The 25,563-nt window shown below is 38.3% G+C and overlaps 2 protein-coding genes across 5 annotated transcripts; one reads left to right on the top strand and one right to left on the bottom strand.

The window, feature by feature from the left end:
• On the bottom strand, positions 1–24,512 carry LOC123320383. 4 transcript variants are annotated; one of them, XM_044907693.1, is made up of 8 exons: positions 24,260–24,512; positions 9,183–9,934; positions 8,600–8,858; positions 5,162–5,402; positions 2,921–3,155; positions 2,602–2,845; positions 1,061–2,325; positions 1–953 (listed from the first exon to the last, which is right to left on the bottom strand). In XM_044907693.1, the coding sequence occupies exons 2-8, from the start codon at positions 9,886–9,888 to the stop codon at positions 466–468; spliced, it is 3,438 nt and encodes a 1,145-aa protein (XP_044763628.1). In that variant the 5' UTR covers positions 9,889–9,934; positions 24,260–24,512; the 3' UTR covers positions 1–465. The 4 variants fall into 4 exon arrangements, with proteins under 4 accessions (XP_044763628.1, XP_044763630.1, XP_044763631.1 ...); XM_044907695.1 differs by having other exon boundaries at positions 1,061–2,322; XM_044907696.1 differs by having other exon boundaries at positions 1,061–2,307; positions 24,260–24,511.
• Positions 10,406–13,651, top strand: LOC123320385 (facilitated trehalose transporter Tret1-like). Its single transcript, XM_044907698.1, has 2 exons — positions 10,406–10,625; positions 12,239–13,651. The coding sequence occupies exons 1-2, from the start codon at positions 10,595–10,597 to the stop codon at positions 13,525–13,527; spliced, it is 1,320 nt and encodes a 439-aa protein (XP_044763633.1). The 5' UTR covers positions 10,406–10,594; the 3' UTR covers positions 13,528–13,651.
• Positions 24,513–25,563: the final 1,051 nt, after the last annotated feature.

Raw genomic sequence — 25,563 nt, 5'->3', positions numbered from 1 at the left:
TTCCAATTAAATCTTTATTGAGAGTATTCACATAAGATTGCACTTGTCCCAATATTTAAATAAAATAGAAACAATCTTTGATTCTAAATATTGCACATATCGTAAAATATCACTATCATAAAATAAAACCTTGAACATTTGGAACGAATACTGATGACATATTAAAATTGAAAGGAGAAAAATCATAAACATTATACAGAATATAATTCATATTTTCCCACGAATATTTCATTTATTTTAACGTATCGATCGTTCCTTAAATTGTTCTATAATCGGTCAATAAGGAGCAATGTTTGAGATGAGAAATGATTCAATTTGAATGCTTGAAAAAACCCCACTGATCACCAAAGTACCCACCCATCTCCTATGTACAACTTTTCATGATCATCATCGTAGTATAACAGTATAAAAAAAAATGTATAGAATCACTTTTTTACAACCTCAATTCACACGTAAAACGTAAAATCATGGCAAATACCCTAAGGAATTCTCCAAACCATTTATGTCACCTTCAACGGCATGGTAGTGATGTCCACCATCATAAAAATCCCTGGTTTCCTTCCTGTTACCAACGCTCGATCTTCTGGAGTCGTCAGATTGACTCTGGATGGTATACAGGCCGTTCTTCGAGTTGAACAACTGCTGATGGTTCGGCGACTTGTAGAAATTCCGCCCGCTACTATACAGGCTGTTCTGTATCATTTTATCCTGGTGGGCGTACGTCAAATTTCTGCAGGGTACAGAGCCGTGGCTCTTGAAGCTGTTGTACATGTTATGAGAGACCAGGACGGGGTTTAGGGATCTTTCCAGTCTATCCAGATGTCGCAAGTCTGTGGATTGGTTCAGTTTGAGGTCTGCGAAGAGCGCAGCTATCTCAGCCGTCTTCTTGACCGACAGGGCCTCGTGGCATGAGGCTGACGCTGCTATAGTGGTTGCTTGCAACGTTTTTTCCCCTGGAAAAGGAATTACAGATATTTTTGGAAGTTTTGAAGGAACAGAATGAGAAAAAGAGAAGATTACGGTGTCAGAGATTGCTTGGGGAGTTGAGATTGATACTCACTTCTGTTGGATCCATATTTGGACGTTCTGTAGGCCTTCGAAGAGCTTTGTCTAAGCAATCCAACGTTGTCAGATTCGCTCAAAGCTCTAGGAAACATTCCAGCTCCTCTGTACTTCCGGAAGTCTTCATAATTAGAAAATAGGTCGTACTGTACATTCTCACTATACGTTTGCCCTCTGGTGGTGCCCCTGCTGCATTTGTTGTAACTATAATAAGGGTCTATAGGCCTGGATAGGGTCTTCAGTCTGTTGTAGTAGGTATCGCAAGGGTTATGCATGTATTCCAAACTCTTGCTGCTTTTGGTGTGCGAATTCTTCTTGCATAGCTTCTTGTGTTTCTCGTTTTGAGGCATGATTCCTTTCTGCTTGAGTTGCTCCAATATTGGGGTGATTTTTTGGGGTCTCGGGCAGTAGCATTTGTTGCTTTCGGTGCAGCTGTCTGTGTCGCAACCACAAAACGTTAAAGTGTCATTGAGGCAGTTGCAGTTTTCACCTTGGATGGTTAGATGTTTAGGTTTACATTTGGTCTTGTTAAACTGTTTGTCTCCCAAGCTGCAGTAACATTTATCTGCTGACGTACACGTACAACTGTCGCTGTCGTAAGAACAGTCTGAGCAGGAAACGTAGCCGCTTGAGGAGTTTCTGTGTTGGTTCACATTCAAAGCACCACCTTGAACTTTGGGTCGTCTCACTGATAAAAAGTCACTTTCTTCTGAAGTGCTTAATCTCTCTCGTTTCGATCTGAGATCGTGCGATTTCTTTTTCTGCACCTGTTTCTTAGCCACTTGGGCTTCTTCTTTAGGAGTAAATTGCCTGGTGTCGTACGAAGACGATGATATGGTACTTTCTGGAAGTTTACCTTGGACGTTTTCAACATTCAATTTTTGCTTCTTCGACCTCTTGCACAGCCTCAGCTTGAAATTTCGTCGTAAAATGAATTTTAACCTTCTGAATTTTCCCCTTATCTTCAAACTGTGCGATTTCACTTGGGTCTTCTTGAGGATCTTCTTCTTCTGCCGCCTCATTATGGACTTGGATCTCTGGTACAGTTCGTCCTTGGTCAGTGTTACGGACAGTTTGAGGAGGAACTCCTTGTAAATCGGCTTGAGGTCGTTGAAGGACATGCCGTTGGAGTCTATGATGACGCCCAGTATCTCGTCCATCGAGTTGAGGCCTTCGTGTTGTCTGAATTCGTTGAAGAGCTCGTTGAAGCCCAATGGGGATCCTCCGCTTGCCTGGCCATTGGCCCTGCAAAAAGGGGTTCTTCTACAATGTAATAAAATAATTCACGATGGATTAATATTGTCGGTTCATTGGACTGGGTGATATTTGGGCCAATGGACGTTCATAGTAAGGCAGGTTTTTATCATTTATTACTCCTTTTGGGACAAAAATCAGAGCCTCAAACGCTTCAACATCTCTGAAATCTTTTGACAAATCTTTTGAAAAAAATTGAGCAGGATTTACTCAATAACTTGAAAGGACTATAAACTATATCTGAACAAATTCCCTGAAATTCGATATTTCTTGGTAGATACTCACCTCGTTACTTTCGATTTGTATCTTGTCAAGCCGCCAGCATTCAGAAAACTGCCGGACCTCGGAATCGTAACTTTAGTTAAAATATCACCAGAATGCTCCTTCTTCCTCAGTCCCTCGTTATTTCTTCTTCGCAAACTCTGCAACCTCTTCAGGCCTGTTTGGGAATCGCTGTTACTACCCATCATCTGCTTTATTTCAGCAGTGATCTGCTTCTGCTCCCTACTCATGAACGTGCTGATTTTGTCTGTAATACACAATATAAGTTTACGAAAAAGGATTCTGCCTCAACAGACAGATTAGACCAAAGAAAATTCCTCACCTGTGAAAGTGGGCGGCTTTATTTCCTTGAATTCTTCGAGATCATTAGATGAACTGACAGGTTTCTCACTCTGATCTTGACCGTCAGACACTTTTGAAGGTTCCTCATACGGCGTTATGGCATCCAAATCTTCCTCTTTGGTTGGAGGGGCCCTAGGGGCCTTTCTGGTCTTTGTACTTTTCTTCGGAATCTTTTTGGATGAAGATTGTAGAAGTGGTTGCGTGTCAGACGATTGCTGTGAGAAATTTCCATAGGATTATATTCTAGTGGTCATAAAAAGTGGTGTATTGGGTAAAAAGGAATTTAAAAGCTATACTTTACTGTTGGTGGCATACTTGATGTTTTTTTGAATCAAACTATTCGAGAAAAATTCTACAGATTAAAAATACAGACCTTTCAATGTCCAACATCCACACAATTCGCAATTAAGCGCATAATAAAAGGAAATTACCACCTTCGAACATCGTATTATATTCAGGAATACGAAATCTACAACTCACTGAATTCTGAATTTTGATAAGTTTGAGAATTACTGTTACGTTTGCGATAATCCTTCTGGTCAGGCATGTTCCAACGAGAAAGTACTTTTAGGCCTGCCGCAGACATGCAACTTTTCAGTTTTGCAACTGTTTAGTTGCAGAATTGAGCACAATGAATTTATATGGGGCCGCGCAGACATGCAACTGAAAAGTTGCAGCGATTGCCTTTGTGTGCGCCCTCGAACCGCTTGCAATCAAACTGTTGCGCAACTGAAAAGTTGCATGTCTGCGGCAGGCCTTACCCAGACACAATGATCTCTGTAAGACTGTTTTTACCACCATCCGGTTGAGCAGCAAAAAGGAACAGTTATTAATGAGAACCTCGTCGAAAAACTGGATAAATTACAACAGGGAATGGCATAACAACATGCATAAATGCAGAATCGCGTCTAGATCAACTTCTTGTAGACAACACTACACTGGAGGTAACATTATCCGTTTTACTTTGAGTAGGAAATGAATAATGCAGGCTACATTGAAGTTGAAGAGAGCATTATTGTCGCGTGCCAATTCATGAAGAAAAAGCCTTATTATTATCTCGTTTGCGGTTAATATCAGAGGATTTGTAGCGTTCAGCGGAGTAAATGGGTTAGAAATGCATTTAGGAAATTGTTTGTTTTTTAGGAGGACTCCATACTGCACTAGTATCTAGGTTTTAGGTCTGCAGAACACTTTTACGCGAATTACCTCATAAAGATCAGTTCAGGCAGTTAAAGCTCGAAGAAATTCTATTTCTAGAACTTAAATTACTTTTAAAATTGATATTTCAATCATATTCGTTGAGAAAAGACTTGTCAGCCCACGGAGAATGTTGTTTTTCTGGAGAAAAGAGGATGCATGCTTCTACGCTGTCAGCATATACAGTATTAGCCGATCTTGTGCGACGTAGCTCTTGCTCTTCCACCCTCACGAGTATATGCAGCACTTCCACTAGTACGATATCGATTTCAAGCTATAACAACTAAATTTTACGAAACCCAGAGAGTGTTAGCAACTCCTAGCTTCGTTTAACCAACTCACTGATTGTTGAACTTGGATGGCTTCAAAACGCATGTTAATCTTGCAAAAATTAATCCACAATTGATACTACACAACATATTAGACGAGTAGCAACAATAAAAAACTCGATATCTAGTTGGGTCAAGTGGTAATGTGATAAAGGACTCCATGCTTTCATGATCTAAATCGAGCAAGCCAACCACCATCACTCAAAGTATCAACAGAAAGACCATTGCGTCGAGGAAGAGTAGGCTGATCATGGTTTCAGTGTTATTCAACTTCTTCAGAGCACAACAAGTCCCACCTTGACGAAAGTGAGTTGATGTCCCTTTTATTCGATGCCGGTAGACGCTACGGTGTGGGAATATATCCCAGCGCCATCTGGCTGAAACTTTCCTAACCCGTGGATGCTACGTATCTAAATTAACGTCGTTAATTTAGCAGTAATTTCCATGAGAATTAAGACTAGGATTGGATGTGTGATTCAAACTTTAATTATATGGAAAATGAGTCTCAATTTTCGTGGTGAATTAAATCGTAGTTGAAAGATTTTAATTTGATCGTGAAAGTGAAATATTCATATATTCATCCACCAATAATTATATGTGTGGATATGCTGATTAAGATCATCACACTCTCCCTAATTGGAGTGCAACATGTACAGGAATTTCTTTTCAGGCGATGTTATTCATTTCATACTTACGTCCAAGTTGGCGATATCCGTGTCGCTTATAATAGAAGAAGTCGTGCTTCTTTTTCTTCTAGGTGGCCTTACTGGTGGTCCGGTGTTGTTGTTTTCATTGTAAACACTCGATGCTATCGACATACAAGTGACTCCGTTCCTATTCTTCGGTTTCTTCTCCTTTGCCTTCATCTGGGACATCAGAGATTTATACAGGGTGGCTGCTATGACTATAGCATCTTCTGATGTTTGGCAAACAAAACTGAAAGAATTTCGGAAAGGGTAAAAATATGTTGGTGAATAATTGGAATGTAACAGTAAAACTAATTTCTCATCAGTTCTTCTCTGTAAAGATCCACATTACAGGGTGAGTCTTTGACTCGTACAAATATTTTAACAGTAGATTCTTGAGGTCTAAAGAAACACTTTTTTGCTTTACCATTTTTTCCAGATCGGCTCGGTTTGAAAGATACAGGCTGTTGAAGAACCATAAAAAAAATATTTTTAGTTCTATCTCACAAACGGTTTTATCGAATGACATGAATTTCGGAATATGGTTTTTCATTTCTTTGATGAATTATGTTAAAGCTCTAGATATCACCCACGTCTTCCCATAAAAATACCAAAAATTCAAAGAACCCAACTCTTGAAACTAAATGATCCACAGATGTGTAGTGTAAATTAGATAATTTTACTAGCTTGATAATGCATTAAAAAAAGGTATTGTATTGTAAGTTAGTTCGAAAACCGTGTTTCTTTATGAATGTTCTTACAGTGAGAAACAAAAAAATAAAAGAAATATCGATTTGCTTAGGATATAAACATGAAATGGATGAAGCTTTCAAGATTGAGTCAGGTCAATAATAAACAAGATTAATTTGCAACAAAACATCCGTTGATATGAAATCAACAAATAATGTTAAGATCTTAATTGAAATAGGCAACAACCATCACTCAAAGTATGAAGAGAAATACGATTCTGTCAGAAAAAGTAGATGCTGACCATGGTTTCGGTCCCATTTAACCTCGTCAGAGCAACACAACTCTTCGAGGAAAATGGAACAAACTAAATTTTTACTACTACTACATAATTTCTTCTTCTTTCTGAATTGTATGCGGCGATGATAATCAATAAGGAATTGCTATTCGAACCACCACGCATAATGGTCGCTTCCTGATTTTTTTGATGAGTTATTGCCACGCACTGTCGAGTAAAATTTCCAACAGCAACCTGTGCAATACCAGACTAGAAAATCGCGAGAAAAAAATTGGAAAATCAAGCCAATTTCCATTTTATAGCAGGAGCGATATCGTGAAATTGCACAAGTCGTGCAATAAAGATTAAGATGAAAGTGTATATCAATTCAACCGTTAATGTACAGATTGTATCTACATGATAGCTCACTTAATGATTGGGTACTCTTCTGATTTTACGGAATTCTTCATACTTGAGGAAAAATAAGTTCACGCACTGATTTCCAGATGAATGCTACTGAATAATCGAGGAGATCATCGAAACATCTAACCGCTAACATGTACAGTCTGTTCTCTGCAATTAAGGAACACTTCCTACACTCATACTCAGGAAATAATGTATAGAAGTATACAATTCGACGTTTGCAGAGAACAGAACAGAGGATTATTGTGAAATTTTGGGTACTAGAGTGTATACTCCATTCACATTTATTTTAGCAGTTGGTTGGCCATGAAATAATTTTCTCAAGTTTTTGTAGCTAGAATGGTGTAAGGTTGGCACTCATGAAATGTCGTTGCCGTTGCCACAACTTATATCAATTTTTATTACGAAAATGCCGAAAGTGATTGAAAAAAGAGACAGGGTATCAGGAAGTGCTATTTAGTATTCAGGTCCGCTCATTCAAATAGTTATACCCTGATATTCTAAAATCTAGTATACGTCAGACGGTAGCGAACATATTCAATTCAAGAGAATTTATATAATGTTTCATCTGAATCTAAACGACTTATATTTCAGCTGAATATTTCCACATTCAGGAAGATTGCGAATGAAGAGGATGACAAAGAATTTCCTTCTATTGGGAGACCCAAAAAGAGGTGGCATTCGAGAATTTTATGTTTGAGTGAATTAATGCGAAAAGTTTACTACAGGATTTTCGATGAATCTCATCGTAGAATAAGTTCCCGAAAATTGATTTTTCTATTTTTCATTTGACTTGTCCTATACATTGTGAATGTCTTAAGGTACCAATGAATACCTAATCATTATTATTATATCAATGTATTAAGATGAACAGCCACAAATACGCCCCAGTTTATTCATGTGAAATTTTTGTTCAAAGGTGAAGTTTATCTGGACTTGAAACTTCCTCTGATTCCTTTTACTTATATTGATGCAAGATGATTTTTGTTGAAGAATTTAACATTCTTTTAATGATCTTTCAATTCCTTCGGGAGATACCCATTCCCAACCACTGCATCATATGCATTTCATCTTCGGGTTAATATTTTTGAAATCTACAACTGATGTAATGTATTCAAACTTTAGCCAAAGAAGATTACCAACATTAACTCTCCTCAAGCTAGTACATAGTATAATATTATACTGGTCTCTTGTATTTTCCATGCAAATAACTGGATTTGGTATGCCTTTAATCAGTTTGTGTAAACTTCAATAATGTTCCTCACATATTTTCTGAAGAGATTCGACATTGTGATAAAATACATAATAACAGAAACTTTTACGTAGAATGGACAACATAGCGTTGATTCAAGACCCAAAAATGTTTTGACAAGCGTCATAACCCCACATTTTCGTACTATACAGAGTGGAATGTGTCAAATTTTCATGGCCAACCGACTGCTAAAATAAAAGTGAATGGAGTATATATAAAAATTTTCATTGAGCTTGGAGAAAGCCCTTTGGAGATACCTGACAAGCAAATTTTTCTCAGAAACCAGAAAACTGATAGAAATTAAATTGAACAGGCCACTAAAATCATTTTTGATTGTCTTCACGATCCCCCAGAATTTCTGCCCAATCTCATTTCTGACAGTTTTCTGACAGGGAAAGAAGTAAAAATTCATTTTCAGCTCACTCCATCTTTAAAAAACCGTGTAGAATGAAGAATTCATTTGTTGGTCAAATAATTGACGAGCCAAAAGGCTGAACCAGAGAATAAGAATAGCGGTTTTGTACTTTATTGGCAAAGTAAGTTAGAACTCGATCAAACTGAAAGAAGTACCAAATTTCTTTGAACCGAAGACCATCACATCAGTATTGATCATATTTGGATGGGTTTTAAACGTTCCTGAATTCATCTGTGCTCATTTTGTCAATTGAGAGGTGAAAGTAGAAACTAGATTGTTGAAATAAAACATACAATAATCGTTATTCTTCTCCATAAACCTTTTGGAGAGAAAATATAGGCAATTCGGTTTCTATCTGCTGAAAATCTTTCATTTTCATGATTGAGAACTCACCCATGGCACTCTAGTTGCTTATGTACTCCAAACTTCCTCATCACCACAGCGAAAAGAGGGGAGTGGGCATCCACATTGATGTACTTCTCTTCGTTTGCATCCAAATTCCTGAAGAGGGTTCTCTTATCAATATTATCTGGATCGGTGATGAGTGGTAGGAAAGCGTAGGATATTCTAGATGAATCATGGTCGTTTATCACAAATTTCACAGCTGACCACACGGCTATAGTAGGGAACGAATTCATTTGTTCCAAATCTCCTGGAAGGGAAGATTGATTAGAATCCAGAAGAATTGGGAAGCTCATGATTATTATTATTGAATTTGAGTCAATCAGCGAAGGTTTTTTTGGTGTAGATTGGGAGGGGAACCACGAATATTTGCCTCTGCAAGGCTAGGAGTGTCACTCCAGAGGTTTGTTCTATTTTTGACCTTTCTTTGTTGCGCAACTGCCTTTTATGGGTCTTTCCAAACCCACAAAAGGTTCAGGTCAAGCAGGTGTTAACCACAGCAAGCAGTGCTCTTGTAGCTAGTGTCTCCAAAAATTACAGTAGTCAGGAATATAAGAGATATATTTCCTCTTACCTCTTTCTCCTTGATACTGAACCCTCAGTCCTTGACTAGATATCTCCAATCTCCCAGTGAGCATCTTCCTTGGCTTCGTAATCTTCTTGTAGGCGAAATAAAGATCCTTCAGTGGTCCTTGGAGTCCTGCCAGACTAGTCACCTTATCATTCAGTGGCACCGATCCTAAATAGTCGACAGTAAAACCGTGGACACCTATACTATCCTCCTCCATCTTGCTATCCTTAGGAACCTCAGTGAAAATCTTATCGATTCGCGCCTGCGCACTATTTTTAGTGTTCAAACTAGTGTCCGAGTCGAACATCTGGTCGATCTTCTGTTTGTACGCACTATAAACACTACCGGCATCACAGTTATCGTCGACGAGTCGAAACCCGTTGGAACTTGTACTCTTGCTACTCTTAACACTCGAGTAATCGTGAAACTTCGAAGAATCTTGGGGAATTTTGGAAGGGCTGCATGAGGTTTTTGGGGGTTGGGGCGGAGGAGTCTTGGAAACAGATTCTTTCGGGTTAGTTCCTATTATATTGGGGGGTTTAGGAGGGGGTGGGACTGTTGGTGGTTTCGACGGGACTTCTGGTGGTTTGGAGTGGTTTGGTTTAGGCAGAGGTGGTGGGGGAGGATTGGAGGAGTTGAATCCAGGTACTGGAGGCAGCGCTGGGGGTCTGGGGATGATGGTGGTCTCCATGGTGCACAGAAGAACCATCACTGGACTGGTGTATCGTAGAGCTTCATGGTTGGATGTGGGACATCTGAAACAAGATGACACAGGTGATAAGCTTTGGAGGATCTAGTGATGTCCACGACAAAGATCATGGAATAATGACCAGAACAGAGATTTTGTATTAAGAAATTGTTCTTTTGTCGTTGAGTTTTTCAAATGACAACCCTAACCTTCAGTGGATGGACCTTTGTTTGTTGAGGATGATTTGGTCATTAATGGTTCTTTTTTCTTTAAGTCAATGACATACACTTTAGGAGCATCTAAGTTTATTGAAAACAGGCATTTTTTGTAGGATGTTGATTGATATTGATAATTTATCTGATCACAATTGAAAAAATGAATGCTCATGTGATTGTAAATTGTGAATGTTTCCTAGTTCGATCGACAGATGATGAATGCGAGATTTTATTCGCCTAAAATTAATTTTCACGCTTATTCCATTAATTTATGAAGCTTATCATTGTTACGTTTTATGGCCTTTTGTTTGGTGTAGGTAAACTTTCGTTTTCATGGTTATAGAAAGTAGCCAAATGAGAAATGATAAAATGACCCCCATTGTTAAATAATAAAATGGTCCAATAATAGAATGGGAATTTTTTTTCCTTACGCAATCTACTGAAGGATGCGTCCAAGACTATTAGAGGTTAATGCACCCTTTTAAAGATAATTCACTTGTCGAAAGCAAGCAATGTATGGAAATAACGATACAGTTCTTCATGGTGAGCAAATAATGAGAACCCTTTTTTTGCGTATTCTTGAATTTTCTAGATAAACAAATTTTCCTTCCAATTATTACCACAAATAGATATAGTGAGATAAACAAACCGAGCTTATCGAATGAGGACTAGCATATGAGCAACATTTTTCAAACGTTATCAGCACATAGTATTAGTAGTAATTCTTTGAGAATTTCTTGTGGCAAAAAAAATCGTTCATAAATTTAATTCATAATGGCTGTATGGAAATATTTTGCGAAAGTATTCGGCTCCTATTATACATTTTTTATCGTCATAACTGGTGAGTTGTTGAATGAAACGTTGTCTGTGGATTGTCATCCAATCATTATACAGGGTCCTGCAATAGTGAATTAGGCTACCATAGCTGCCAAACCAGACGTTTTAGAAATTTAGTTCAGAAGCATTCCCTTTGTACTTTCAATTCTGCATCTCAGGAAATTATTTTCTAATATACAGGGTGTTCCCAAACAAAATTATTCAACAAATGAGTGATTTTTTAAATGGAACACCCCTTATATTTTTGCATATTTTCAATGCTCTTCAATGCCTCTACCATGATGCAAAATACTTCTGATATTTTTCCAACGGTACGGATCTTATTCAGAAAAAACTGCAAAATTTCGACGAAACAGTAGTTAAGTAAAAGCACTTTATCGATTTCCAGAAGCGATAGAAATATGAATTTGATCAGGATTTCTTTCAACTTAAGAATTTGCTTAGTCATCGTTCCTAAATGATCAACCTCTATTATACGGGGTGTCCGTTATCAATGTCCAAATATGAAGAATTTCAAATTGTTTTTCTCGATTTTTTCAAATGTAACACCCTGTATTTTTTCCATTATAGGATTATGATTTTGGAACGGTTTCAAAGTTTTTCAAAAATTAGTCATTCAGTTTGGTTTCATTGTGTGATTCATTTAAAACACCCGTTAGTTATTATGTTCATTATTCCTGAAATTTTCGGTTGAAATGTAATTTTTCGTGTCTGCTGGACACAGGAGTGAAAATAATCCTGAGGTTACTTCTGAAAGTAAGGTTTTGAACTGTGTACAACATCATGGAAAAAATACAGGTTGTCACATCTGCAAAAATCGAGAAAAAACAATTTGAAATTCTCCATATTTGGACACTGATAACGGACACCCTGTATAAGAGAGGATGATCATTTAGAAACGATGACTTGGCAAATTCTTAAGTTAAAAGAAATCCCGATCAAATTCATGTTTCTATCGCTTCTGGAAATCGATAAAGTGCTTTCAACGAACTACTGTTTCGTCAAAATTTTGCATTTTTTTTTTAATAAGATCCGTACCGTTGGAAAAATATCATTAGTATTCTGCATCATGGTAGAGGCATTGAAGAGCATTGAAAATATGCAAAAATATAAGGGGTGTTCCATTTAAAAAATCACTCATTTGTTGAATAAATTTTTTCGGGAACACCCTGTATATCAGAAAATAATTTCTTGAGATGCAGGTCTGAAAGGACAAAGGGAATGCTTCTCAAATAAATTCCTAAAACCAGGACCCTGTGGATCCAAAGAATATTTGAGATTTTCGCCAGAACCTCTCCTAAAGAAACTTTTTTTTTCAGTGAACCTTTCGATGTTCATAACTGGTATGTCAATAGCATGGACCTCTCCAGTTTTGGTAAAACTGAGTCAAAATGAATGGAATCCTCTAGGAAAACCCCTCACAACCCAAGAGACTGAACTGATAGGGTCTTTATTTTTCATTGCAGCAGCTGTTGGTCCATTTCTCTTCATAAAAAGTTCAGCGATGCTTGGACGAAAAATGACGGTAGTGATATGCTTGGTTCCGATGCTCATGGGTTACGCCATCCTGATCTTTGCAACAAGAATAGAGCTATATTACTTAGGAAGAATATTGAATGGAATAACCATAGGACCAATTTGTGGTTTATCACAATTATATTTGTCGGAAATAATTTTTTCAGTGAAAACGAGAGGTCCTTACTTAGCTATAAATTCCCCTGCTTTACAGTCAGGACTGTTGGTATCCTATATTGTTGGCACTTATGTATCTGTGATCGTTTTTAATTTAATCTCATTCCTAATCACGTTATTTGTGATTATTTTGATTGCTTATGGGTGTCCAGAGAGTCCACATTTCATTCTAGATTCCAAGGGAAAAGCTGCTTCTTTGTACATTTTGAAGAAGCTGAATATAAAAGAAGCAGAGAAGGAGTTGATACTGATTGAGGAAGACCTGAACAAGGAAACACAATGTTCATTAGTCTCCCTGTTTAAATCCGAAGAAAACATGAAACCATTTCTCATGGCTACTACTTTATTGCTCCTCCAACAATTTTCAGGTATTGCGATCCTGATGTCATACAGTCAACAAATTTTTCTGAAAGCCAGTGAAATATTACCATCTGAGCAATGCCCTATGGTCGTAGGAGTCATGCAAGTTTTATCAGCTAGTGCAACCACTTTTACATCAAAGAGATTTACTAGGAAATCTCTGCTTATGTTTTCCTTATTCGGTTCAGGATTTTCCGATCTGATACTTGGGCTCTACTTTTTTTTCGAAGGTAGCTTATGCGGGTTTAACTGGATTCCTCTGGTAGCTTTGGTATTGTTCGTTATAGTTTATAACTCAGGCTTGGATCCACTACCCTGGGTATATTTAGGCGAGATATTTCCTCCCCATTTTAAAACTGTTGGGAGTGCAGCCTCAGTTTTTCTATACTGGTTCAGTTTTTCCCTTTCGTCAATAGCTTTCAACAACGTTGATATAAGTTACTTATTCCTAGCATATTCAGGGAGTTGTTTCATAGGTTTAGTTTACGTTAAACTTAAACTGACTGAAACTAAAGATAAAACTTTGAGGGAAATTCAAAGAGAATTACTGACATGATTTTTTCTCGACTATTTCCATTGTTTTTTGGTATCAGCTGCTACTGAGGTGAGCAAAACGATATAAGTGGTTTTTTTAAACCATGCAGATATATCCTGATGACGCATAATGTGGATAATTTCAAATTAAATGGCATTATTCAATTTTTCTTTCTTCATGTGTGATTGTAGATAACATTTATAATTACTATTCATATAGATGTATGATATTTACATATATTTTTATAGAAATGAAAGCGTGATATTTAGGTGTTCATAAAATAATATTCTTATCACAAAAAGAGACAGTATTTTTTATGATTCAACCAGAATTTCGAGAGAGAATCAGAGAGAATTATGTTTTAATTGAGGAGCAATCTGGATTGTTTGTTGTTGCTCTGGTCGGGGTAGGTAGCTGTGGAAGGGCTCTTTGTGTTCCTTAGGGTCTTTAGTTTTCAGTCGGAACCATGATTTGCACTGGAATGCATCGATGTTTTGTCCTAATTTACCTCAACTCCATGAAAGACCACTCTACTCACCTTAAGTAACAGTTGGTGCAATAGGCCTTTATCTGTCACAATTTGACAACCTTGAGAAAGCAGCCAACCAACGTCTTAGCATTGAAGAAGCTTGGAAGCTTCTTTTGATCGGAGAACTCTTTGGATTTTACAAGAAACTGCCTTTTCTCAGTGAAAGGCCCTGACCTGTTCCCTCACACTGAGTTGCCTAGGGGTAAGCTTGAATTTGCAACAATAGATCGTTCGATTCCATACGTAGGAGATGTAATCTTCATAGCCATAACCATCGGGATTGCGTACCGTTATTCTGCGCGTACCTGCAAAGGAGTACCCGAAGTTTTTTCAGCAACCGGTATATAGGTAACATTTTGAGCAGCTGTATAGCAGGAATCGTGTCGGACAGTTAGAGCATTCAGTCGATTCAATTGAAAATTGGTATTTTTAATAGAACGTCTACTGTTACTCTACCTGATTATGAGTTATCGTTGTACTGGCTGGTGTTTCTTCATTATTCGAGAGGCGTTCACCAAGGAGTAATTGAACGAAGTGATGTATGCTGATTGGTTTTTGTTTGGAGAGAACGACTTCGAAGATGTATTCCTTCGAACACACAAAGAGTGAAAGAATATTTAGAATAATGCAACTATTCCCAGTGACTCAATACTTGCGTACACCAAGAAGAAATGATTTCTTTAACCACGATGATGGTTGACAATCGAAAAGAGCCTTAATAATGAACATAATAAAAAATTGAAGGAGTGGAACGTGGTCATATAATGTATGCACAGTAAAAAGATCTTCATCCTCTCCAAACTATAGGTCAGAGAAGTTCTTTGGTCGAAAAATTTGCAACAGAATCTGCCACCGACCTAGCATATATGTGTATTTATATCAATTGGACCAATCTCTTGGGTTTGAAGCTAACTGTACCTAGTTGATTACGAAACATCCTTCATAACTTCCAAACTGGACCGTTTAAGTCCTGTGGATCTCAGATTTCAGTATACGTATTCCAGAATACACCAAAAAGAACTTCAAGAGATACTTGTACAGATGATAACGAATAACTGAACTATGGCTACATAAAAACCTTGAAATGCTTTAACCAGGTTTCCTAGTTTCCGAGGATGTATTGATATCTAGTTAGCCTAGACCAGTTCCATGCATAAGAAAAATATTGCGTTACCATAGCAACGAACAATAACTCATTAGAAGTGTCAGTGTGAAGTTTGAGGTCAAAAAAATATACTAGAAATACGCAATAAATTAAAGGAAAGAAGATGTCCACCGAAATTGTTAAAATCGAAAAATTGGAGTATCGAGCCATCATCAAGTACCTGCATTTAAAAGGGTTAAGAGGTAAGCAGATTTACGAAGATACGCTTAATACCCTTGGTGATCAATGTCCTTCGTATGCAACCGTGAAAAATTGGACTGTAAGCTTCAAAAGAGGTAAATTTTCCATCGAAGATGATGATCGATCGGGAAGGCCAGTTTCTGTGTCAGTCCCTGAAAATATCGATGCAGTTCATGACATGATTTTATCAGACCGTCGAATTGGGCTGACACGGATATCTGAAGCACTGAATATTTCATACGAACAGCGTTCATCATATAGTTCACGTCAATTTGGACATGAGAAAAATTGCTGCAAAATGCATCCCCAACTGTTTGAATGTTGACCAAAAGCGTGCAAGGGTAGAAGCATCGCATTCGATCTGTGCTAGATTTGAAAACGATGTAGACTACTTAAACCGAATTGTTACTATGGATGAGACCTGGGTACATTTCTACGATCCAGAAAACAACAATGGATGGAATGGTGAGACTCTGGTTCTCCAAGACCTAAGAAGTTTCGTGTCGAAAAATTCTTGTTTCAGGTTTTTAGGATGGCCATGGAATAATCATGATTGAGAATCTGGATAAGGGTAGAACAATAACCGGAGATTACTATTCGATATTACTGACCAGTGTACGGAAAAAAATCAAAGAGAAAAGACGCGGAAAGCTATCCAAAGGTGTTTTGTTTTTGCAGGACAACGCCCCTGCCCACAAATCTCATATTGCCATGCAAAAATTCGTGATTTAGGGTTTAAATTACCAGGACACCCCCCTTATTCACCAGATTTGGCTCCATCCGACTACCATCTCTTTCCCCAACTGAAAAAACGTTTAAAAGGTCGTAAATTTTCTTTCAACGAGGAGGTAATGAAAGCTGTGAAGGTCTGGTTTGCAGAGCAAGAAGAAACATTTTTTCTTGAAAGGTCTAGAGACGTTGCAGGATCGCTGTGATAAATGTATTCAATTAAGAGGAGAATATGTTGAGTAATAAAATATTTTGACATTGAAATTTTGTTTGGTTCTATAGTAGGCTAAGAATTTTTTAATATATCCTAGTTTGGGCTCCAAAAAGCACTTCAAGAGATACTTGTACAAATGATAACGAATAAATGGGTTATGCTAAATGAAAGCCCTGAAATGCCACAACCAGGTTCCCTTGTTTAATACTCAGAGATCCACATTTACCTCATAAAGTCGACCTTTTGAAGTCTCCTTTTGGATTATCGCTCTGATTGTTTCAAGGAAAATAGCACTCCAGTGCTCAAAGGTCTGTGAGTGTAAATACTCATCATTTCGAAGTTTTTGCAAGACGTACAAATTAGTTTCTTATCGTTAATATGAAAATTAGACTTGCATCACTTTGGAGAAAAGTGTATATCAATCAGTACTTCTCTGATGAGGATATTGAGTTCAAGTGGGCCACATTCCAAGCCCAGATTTCCGAAAATCAAAGAACCGGTCGTACGTGTCACTTCTCTCGTCAATATGATCGATCCTGCTGTTATCCCAAGAACATATCGATGTCGCCGAGCACTCTGGGGATCACCATCGGCGATTACCGCACGAGGCGTCCGCCGAATAAGAAACAAAGAAAGAAACTTATCGTTCCGTGGTAGACCTAGATGAGCGACCCACTTCCGTTCTGGCGACCGTTGAAACGAATTTTATTCGAGCGATTTTCACTTATCCGCTGAAGATCTCCGTGTAAAGAGAGTTTAATTACACTTCTTTAAACGTTTATCGTCAGTTTTGATTTATGTATAGAGATCGTTTGAGTGGCTTCCTTTAAAGGTGAACAAACGAAGCGTTTTCATTTCGATTTGTTTTATTTGCTATAGGTTGAACGTCACCTTCGAATTCTCCATCTGGAAAGTGTCTGGTCTGAGCAGAAACCGTACGTTCCCCTGATCGAAGGGTTTTTTTTGAACATGTAACGACATCCACGTGGTTTACTGATGGATCAAAATGAGAAAGAGGCACCGGCGTATATGGACCTTAACTGAGTGTCTCTAAAGCCTCTATTTTACAGACCGAGACACTGGCTGTTTTCGTATGCGCTCAGGAGTGTCTTAAAACCTCAAAGGGGCGCATGTCTATATCACCATGGACAGTCAGGCCAAGCTGTGGTCCCTGGAATCACACAGCCAGGGATCTTTGCTGACATGGGAGTGTCGTAATACCATAAACCAAATGGTCAGAGGCAATAAAGTGACTCTATTATGGGCACCAGGGCATTGTGGTGTTAAAGAAAATGAAAAAGCCGATGAACTTGCAAAAAGGACATAAGTGTTAACACCTGCTGGACCTGTGCCTTTCTGTGGCCTTGGAAAATACCAATATAAGGTGAGCGATGCGGTCATACATGCACCGCTAAGAGAGGGTGGCCTGGGAGTATTCTGCATGCGGGACAAGATCCCCATTATAATCTCCCGTAGGATGCAGCGACTAAGAGGAATCACGACAATTCTGGACTGCGTCGTAGAGAATTCCTCAATCTGGATGAACAGGGTGACCAAGATGATAAGACCGCCAAACGCCACCACTGCCATGAAGGACAATAATAGGGCCAGTGAACTCCACCAATCTTTCTATGGCAAGGGACTGAATGCACTTAAAAACCATAAGATGTGCAACACGTACATTGATAACCCTCCCAGATACTGGTCAGGTGAGGACTATGTACGGGCAATACAGCTGCGGTCAAACTGCTTACCAACAGCAGGCCTGCCGTACAACCAAGGACCAGAAGCCGTTTGCCGTGCAGGATGTATGCAGCGTGAGTCACTCTCGCATGTCCTGCAAAGGTGTAGTCTTACGCACTGGGAGAGGATAACCAGGCACAACTACGTTGCTTATCGCCTCGAAAACATAGTGATAAGGAACGGCTGGCAGGTGGCGAGGGATCCCAGGATTAGAGACAGGGAAGCAAAACTTTTAAAACCCGACCTTCTTCTAACTTAAGATCAGCACGTCATAATATCTGACGTTTCAGTTAGCTGGGAGTGCCCAGAGCCATTGAGCATGGCTTACGCAGTTAAAAAAGCCATATACTCCACTCCCACCTTCCTAGAGAAGGTTGAAGAATAATACCCCGATAAAATTATCGAAGTACTTCCGCTCATTGTGGGTGCTAGGGGAGGATGGTGCCCTGAAAACCTGAACATCATCAAGATGGTTGGCGCTACGGATGCGGATATTGGAGGTATAATCCATACCGCTCTGAGGGGTGGCTGCATCATACACAAGCAGTTCAACCGCGTGGTGTGGCGCAGTTCTCGTAGGGTTCGTGTAGTTCGTCCCACTGCAAGATCTCAGTGGTAAAGCTTCAGCTGGTCTCGCGAGTGCGGGTACCGGTTGTGTGTTCGGGCTACTGGTGCGGCTATGGATGCTGTTCGAGAGAGTTTGTTCGTGCGATAGTGTTCGTGAACTTCGTTCTATAAGTGGTGACTTGTTCTCTCTGTTGTTTGTCAAAGATGTGATGTACTGGTCTATTGTTTTTTATTTTTTTAACTTTTGAACCTGACATTGAGTCATCTCTGAGGTCATGTGACCCATTAGCTTAAGATTTTGATCTGCTTGTACTGCCTGTAGTCTGAATACCGAATAAAGCCTTATAACAGAGATTCAACAATGGGAGTTGAACAACAGAATAACCCTCTGGAGAAATACTCCTGGACTTACTTAGTCAAAGAAATTGGTGATGATTTCACCGACCTACACCAGAAAACTGCTAAAGCTGTCACGAGCTGAGCTTCGGTTGATGATGGGACTGCTGACAGGAGGTGTTGAAAGTCTGCAGGTGATATTTGTAGGCTTTGTGGATCAGAAGCAGAAAGAGCTGAACACATGGTATGCAAGTGTCCAGAGCTGGCTAGCCTAAGAACCATTTATAAGGGGAAACAGCTCCTGGATACTCACGAGGTAACGGTCAATGCCTCTAAGGGTGTTGTTGGCTTTATCAACACTATTGACGACCTCCTTGGGTTCCTATGAAGAGTAGGGTAGACAACAAAAGATCTACATGGTTGCGAATTTCCATTTTCACCTCTCAAGAGCTTCAAAAAAACACACCAATTTAGGCTAGAACACTCCAGCATTATTCTGACATCTATCAAAGCTGAAGCCGTCTTTACAGAACACTACAGACTCATGGTACACTTACACGAACTTGGTATCGTCAACACAACCTTCTGTAAACTTTTCCTGGAGGAGGATGAAACTATTGAACATATCCTGGTGGAAGTTAAAGTCAGACCCTTGGTTATCTAAAGCTGAGTCTCAGAGGAGCTCATGATATACCCACCCTCTGGCATAATATCTTTCCTCAAGAAAATATATATCCTCATTGAGCGTAACACCTCATGAGAACTTCGAGACTCCCAAGTTGGTTTTTATATGTAAATATCGCCTGATTATCCCAATTATTTATGGTTATATTGATTGGCACTTGATATAACTCTTATAAAATAAAATCCCAAATGAGAAAATCCAGCAATTCATTCCACATCACCTCTTATTGATATTAAATGGCAATTGCATAAGCCACAGCCATCAATTACCCATAATTCCCAAGCAATAAGGAACAAATTTGCAGAAATGTCAACCCTCGGATTAACTTTTTGGGCAACAATAAAATAATCTAGGAAATAAATAACGACAATCACAATGCCGGCGTTATTCAACACTTCTGCAAGACGCTTCCACGAATGGTACACTAATTGGTTAGGTAGTGGCACTTAATGACGCACAATTTATTTATTGGTTTATGAAATATGGTAGACCGCAGTAATCGAGTAATCTGAGGCGATGTTGCAATGAATCTAAACGCTGGATTTGATTTATCCCATAACGGAGCAGGCTGATTTATGCTGGGAAGTTGGGTTCTTTATGTTTTGGACAGGTAGATCAGATTTAGAGACCTGGATTTGCTTGTAGCTCGATCATTGAAAGCTGCGACCATGACGTGATCGGTTTCAATTAGAAAAACAGCTGGAAATCAAGATTTAGCGAAGAATAAAGTGCTTTCAGCTTAAACTTCAAGTTTTTAGCAGATATTTATCTTTATATCATTAATGCCATAAGACTTCCAGGGGTAATGAGTACCAACACTCAAACAGAAATTTTACCTACATGTTCTTCAGGTCTTTTTGATTTGATATTTTAATTTTTGGTGTACTCATCAGAGGGAGGTTTGCCATTAATAATGGAGAACAATATCAGCAGAGTGGTCTCATAGGATAAACTTGTTAAACTTCCTCTTTTGATGAGGATTTTCATTATATTTTCTCATCTTCCTTCTTCGACAATAGCATTTTCACTCTGGGTTCTTGAATTGGCTGAAGATCCCCAACAAAAGCACAAGGTTTGGTACCATTAGGGCACGTACGGTCGTGTTGTTGAAAACAATCATCGTTTACATCTGTTTCTTTGAATTCTGGCTATAAAATTCAGAGAGACTAATCAACCATTTAAAAGCTGGACTGTGTCCATCTTTTTGGGGATATTTCGATGGTCAACTTTCGAGTCGCGTATCTTCCAGAAAAATTATCGCAGATCTAAACGTGATACATATTCTGAAAGAGCAACTCTTCTAGTGATAAATCTGAGAATTTCATCCATTTCGGCGCAACCATTCGGTCTTGAGGAAGTTTTAACTGACCCCATCTTTTTGGTAATTTTTCGAAGGTCAACTTGCGAGTAATTTTTCTCTCCGTAAAATAATCGTAGATCTAAGTGTGATACATATCCTGAAAGAGCAACTCTTCTAGTAATAAATCTGGGAATTTCATCCAATTCGGCGCAATCGTTCGATCTTGAGGAAGTTTTAACTGACCCCATCTTTTTGGGAATTTTTCAGAGGTCAACTTGCGAGTGATTTTTCTTGCAGGAAAATCATCGCAGATCTAAATGTGATACATATTCTGAAAGAGCAACTCTTCTTGTAATAAATTTGAGAATTTCATCCATTTCGGCGCAACCGTTCGATCTTGAGGAAGTTTCAACTGACCCCTTCTTCTTGGCAATTTTTCGAAGGACAACTTTCCCAGAAAAATCCTCGAAGATCTAAGTGTGATGAATTTTCCGAAAGAGCAACTCTTCTAGTGATATATCTCGGAAGTTTATCGAGCTCGGAGACACCATTCGGTCTTGAAATTTTTTTTTCTGAACCCATCTTTCTCGGCAATTTGCGATGGTCAACTTCTGACAAACGTATCTCTCAGAAAAATGATCGTAGATCTAAATGTGATAAATATTCCGAAAGAGCAACTCTTCTAGTAATAGATCTCGAAATTTCATCGATCTAGATATAACCCTTTGGTCTGAAAACATAAATATCACTGATGAAGAGGGCAGCGTGTATCCTAATCTCAGAGAATTCTCCTGTTTATCGCCCTACCTCAAGACTTATTCATTAGTTTCAGCCGAATTCCACGGACAGAGCAATAAATAATACTGACCGTTTAATTTAACGACTCGAATACGTATCTAAAACCGAAAGATTGGATGGAAAGAGACAAAAACTAGGAGCAACTTGAAATAACGACCATCACCGGTAGCTATTAGCGGTAGACATATGTTTCGCTAGAAATCTCGAGTAACAGTAGCGTATGTCTCTTTACTGGTGGAATGGCATTAAGAAAGCAGGCATTTCTTCTATTTTTTTTTTCATTCAAACCCATCGCAGCCTACGATCGCTGTACAGTTAGGTAATCAAGATTCGTGCGATATTTCTGGTTCGAGATGCGCCATATAGAGTCAAGGATTGACAATCCCGAGGTACAGGTATTTCTTGGCTATCTGTATCGAATTCCAGTCGTGATTACCGAAGAAAATACAGAAACATTATCGTTTTTTCCTTTAATTGTTAGCACTTGAGTGAAAAGGTCAATACGGAGTGGACGCTCAGGTATAATAGCTAATACAGGCGTGTAATGGCTGATGCTAGCGTGTAATGACTAAAATTTGCGTGTTATGTCTTAAACTTGCGTATAATGACCAATAATAGCGTGTAATGGCTAAACTGTCCGGATTTGATAGGCATGGAGAGGATTGTACACCCCACATTTTCGACAATCTTTCACTAATCATTTGTCGATAATTCTTGTCAATTTTGAATGAACCCAATGAATATTTCGAAGGATTTCTCTGCATATTGACTCTTGAGACATCTTCTATTCATTACTGTAGCGTGAATCTAAACTAGTGTTCCTAAAACGAAAAAAAAAAACATTTCGTCAGGCGTAAATTGCTGGTTCATTGAAAAATTCTTCCATAGTGTTCCCCTTTCAATTCGTCAAATAATAATTGGTGAATGCAGGATATTGCCTGAGAAAATCCGCCATTATGCTAATTCGAGAACTGCTATAATGTGCAAATAACTTTGAATATATTGCATAAATCAGCACAAATTGTTACTTTTGTTGATATAGAAATGTGAAAGACACATAGATCTATGCTATATCGCCATTCATGTGGCCGAAGATCCAGTATTACCAACAATACGAAAGAGGAATTTTGATTCAAATAATGGAATTCAGTTTTGTTTTTCTATTGCATCAAATCCCTACCGATCAATTCTACTCTTAGAATAGAGATATGTATTAATTCTGCTGAGATCAATTCTTACATTTTCGGTAATTGGAGGTAACAGTATGAATTTCATCTGGATTTTGTTTTTATATGGTATGAACCTTTCATAAATTTTCTAATTATTCCTTGCCACCTACACTATATGATTTGTAGACACTGTTTCACACTCTGTTTAACCATTTGATCAATGTTGTTGATTTAAGATGGTTTAAAGGTGAAACTGAAATGACTCAATTTAAGTAAAAATGGCAGAATAAGTTGCTGCTACCAAATTTCCTACAAAGTTTTCGTCTCTGACTACTGAAGCTTATTCATTAACATTGAGTCACTAATATTCCTTTAAATCAGAAAAGAAGGAAGCTGTAATCTCCACATTCAACAGTTTATGCTTCAAACTTTGTAATTCCCAACAGGATTGATCCTTCATGTTATATGTATTAGGGTATACATTTTTTTTCGAAAATGTTCAGCAATTTTGTTCACGTATTCGTATGCAGGGTGAGTCTTTGATAACTACAAATATTTTAACAGTAGATTCTTGAGGTCAAAAGAAACACTTTTTTCCCAAACCATTTTTTCCGATTCGGCTCTTATAAAAATATATGGCCATTTCTAATTTTCATAATGAGCTATGCCACCCCTAGAAAAACAAAATAACCATCAAAATAACTAGCTTAATCTGTGACACTACACATCTGTGGATCTTTAAAACAGGGTTGTATTCAGCCAAAGTACCCAATTTTTCGAACGTCACAGATAATTTTCATTTTTGAACATCAAATTACTCGAAAACTGCGCATTATACGAGAAAATATGAAGAATACTTTTATTTCACAAAATATTGGAATATTCATTAGATAGCGTCCAACTTAGTTTCAAGAGTTGGGTTCTTTTAATTTTTGTATTTTTATGGTACGTTATGGTCGTAATGAGAAAACTGAAAGGCTTGGGTGATATCTTGTGTTAGAAAAGGATTCATCAAATAAATGAAAAACTATATTCCGAAATTTATTTCATTCGATGAATCCGTTTGTAAGATAACAATTTTTATGGTTGTTCAACAGCCTGTATCTTTTAAACAGAGCCGATTCCGAAAAAATGGTAAAGGAAAAAAGTGTTTCTTTTGACCTCAAGAATCTACTGTTAAAATATTTGTACGAGTCAAAGTCTCACCCTGTATATCTGAACGAAAACTATATGGGTCTTCTCAAGATAAATTTTTTTTTTTAACATTGTGAAGATGGTACATTTCTCCTAAGAATTTCGTGTTTGATCGATGAGAATTCACCAAAATCAACGACTTACCAATTCAATTAGCGAAGTATGTAAGACTAATTTTCCAAACAAAACTCATTCACAAGCATGTCAACACGAATGGTGAGCATTTAAAGCTGGGACCTCACAAAACACCACCGACGACGATGCAAATTTCGCGCTTTTTTGACGTCTCTCGCGTAAAACAGGACGCGCGCTGGTAGCACCCATGCCAAAGAGTACCAACTCTTCGCCCATATACACCGCAGCCAGCAGGAGTTGTCTTCGGCAATTCAAAATTTCTGCATCTCCCACCGCTTCCACCGTCTGCAAGATGAGTGCAATTAAATTCTACGTTCGAACTGTTGCGATCACCGTAAAAGTTGTAATCGTTCTACGAAACGATATGAACCGTTGTGGCTACGTTTTAAGAAGAAGAAGAGAGTGGTTTTTGAGTCACTGGGTACAACTCAGGACCGTAGCAGGGCGACCTTGCAAGAAGAACGTGGGCATTTGTTGATATAGTGGCTTGGTTGCGATGCTCAGTTTATTTTCTTAAATTTTTCTTTTTTCTTTTCTTCATAGAAGAAAGAAATATACAGGGTGACTGGTGACGTGAGGGACAACGCTCAGTGGAGATATTGGACCAAAAAGTGAATGAGGATTCGGGGTTTAAATGCACCATGAAGATACCTCTTCATGTTGGAAGAAAATTTACGACCTTTTAAACTTTTTTCAGTTGAGGAAAGAGGTGATAGTCGGATGGAGCCAAAACTGGTGGATAAGGAGGGTGTTCTAGTAATTCAAACTCTAAATAACAAATTTTTTGCATGGAAACATAAGATTTGTGTGCAGGGACGTTGTCCTGCAAAAACAAAACAACTTTGGATAGCTTTCCGCGTCTTTTCTCTTTAATTTTTTCCCATAATGTAATCAGTAATGTCGAATAGTAATCTTCGGTTATTGTTCTACCCTTATCCAAAAAATCAATCATGATTACTCCATGGCAATCCCAAAAAACTGAAGCAAGGTCCTTTTCAGCAGATTTTTGGACACGAAACTTCTTAGGTCTTGGAGAACCAGAGTGTCGCCATTCCATCGATTGTTGCTTTGTTCCTGGATCGTAAAACTGTACTCAAGTCTCATCCATAGTAACAATTCGGTTTAAGAAGTCTACATCGTTTTCAAATCGAGCACAGATCGAACGCGATGCTTCTACCCTTGCACGCTTTTGGTCAACATTCCCACATTTGGGGATCCATTTTGCAGCAATTTTTCTCATGTCCAAATTGACGTGAACTATATGATGAACGCGTTCGTATGAAATATTCAGTGCCTCAGATATCCGTTTTAGC

This window comes from Coccinella septempunctata, chromosome 9 (assembly GCF_907165205.1).
Source record: "Coccinella septempunctata chromosome 9, icCocSept1.1, whole genome shotgun sequence".
NCBI lineage: Eukaryota > Metazoa > Arthropoda > Insecta > Coleoptera > Coccinellidae > Coccinella > Coccinella septempunctata.
Note: the sequence above shows the minus strand (reverse complement) of the source record. Positions and strands in the feature narration are given on the sequence as shown.

Bases quoted from the DNA above. Each gene is read 5' to 3' on its own strand.
- LOC123320383 (XM_044907693.1), bottom strand. From the start codon at position 9,888: ATGGTTCTTCTGTGCACCATGGAGACCACCATCATCCCCAGACCCCCA. The intron at 8,859-9,182 runs GTAAGAGGAAAT...CTTCCCTTCCAG, and splicing joins TCAGTATCAAGGAGAAAGAG to GAGATTTGGAACAAATGAAT. The intron at 3,156-5,161 runs GTAAGTATGAAA...AATTTCTCACAG, and splicing joins CGGATATCGCCAACTTGGAC to CAATCGTCTGACACGCAACC.
- LOC123320385 (XM_044907698.1), top strand. From the start codon at position 10,595: ATGTATGGAAATAACGATACAGTTCTTCATG. The intron at 10,626-12,238 runs GTGAGCAAATAA...TTTTTTTTTCAG, and splicing joins TAACGATACAGTTCTTCATG to TGAACCTTTCGATGTTCATA.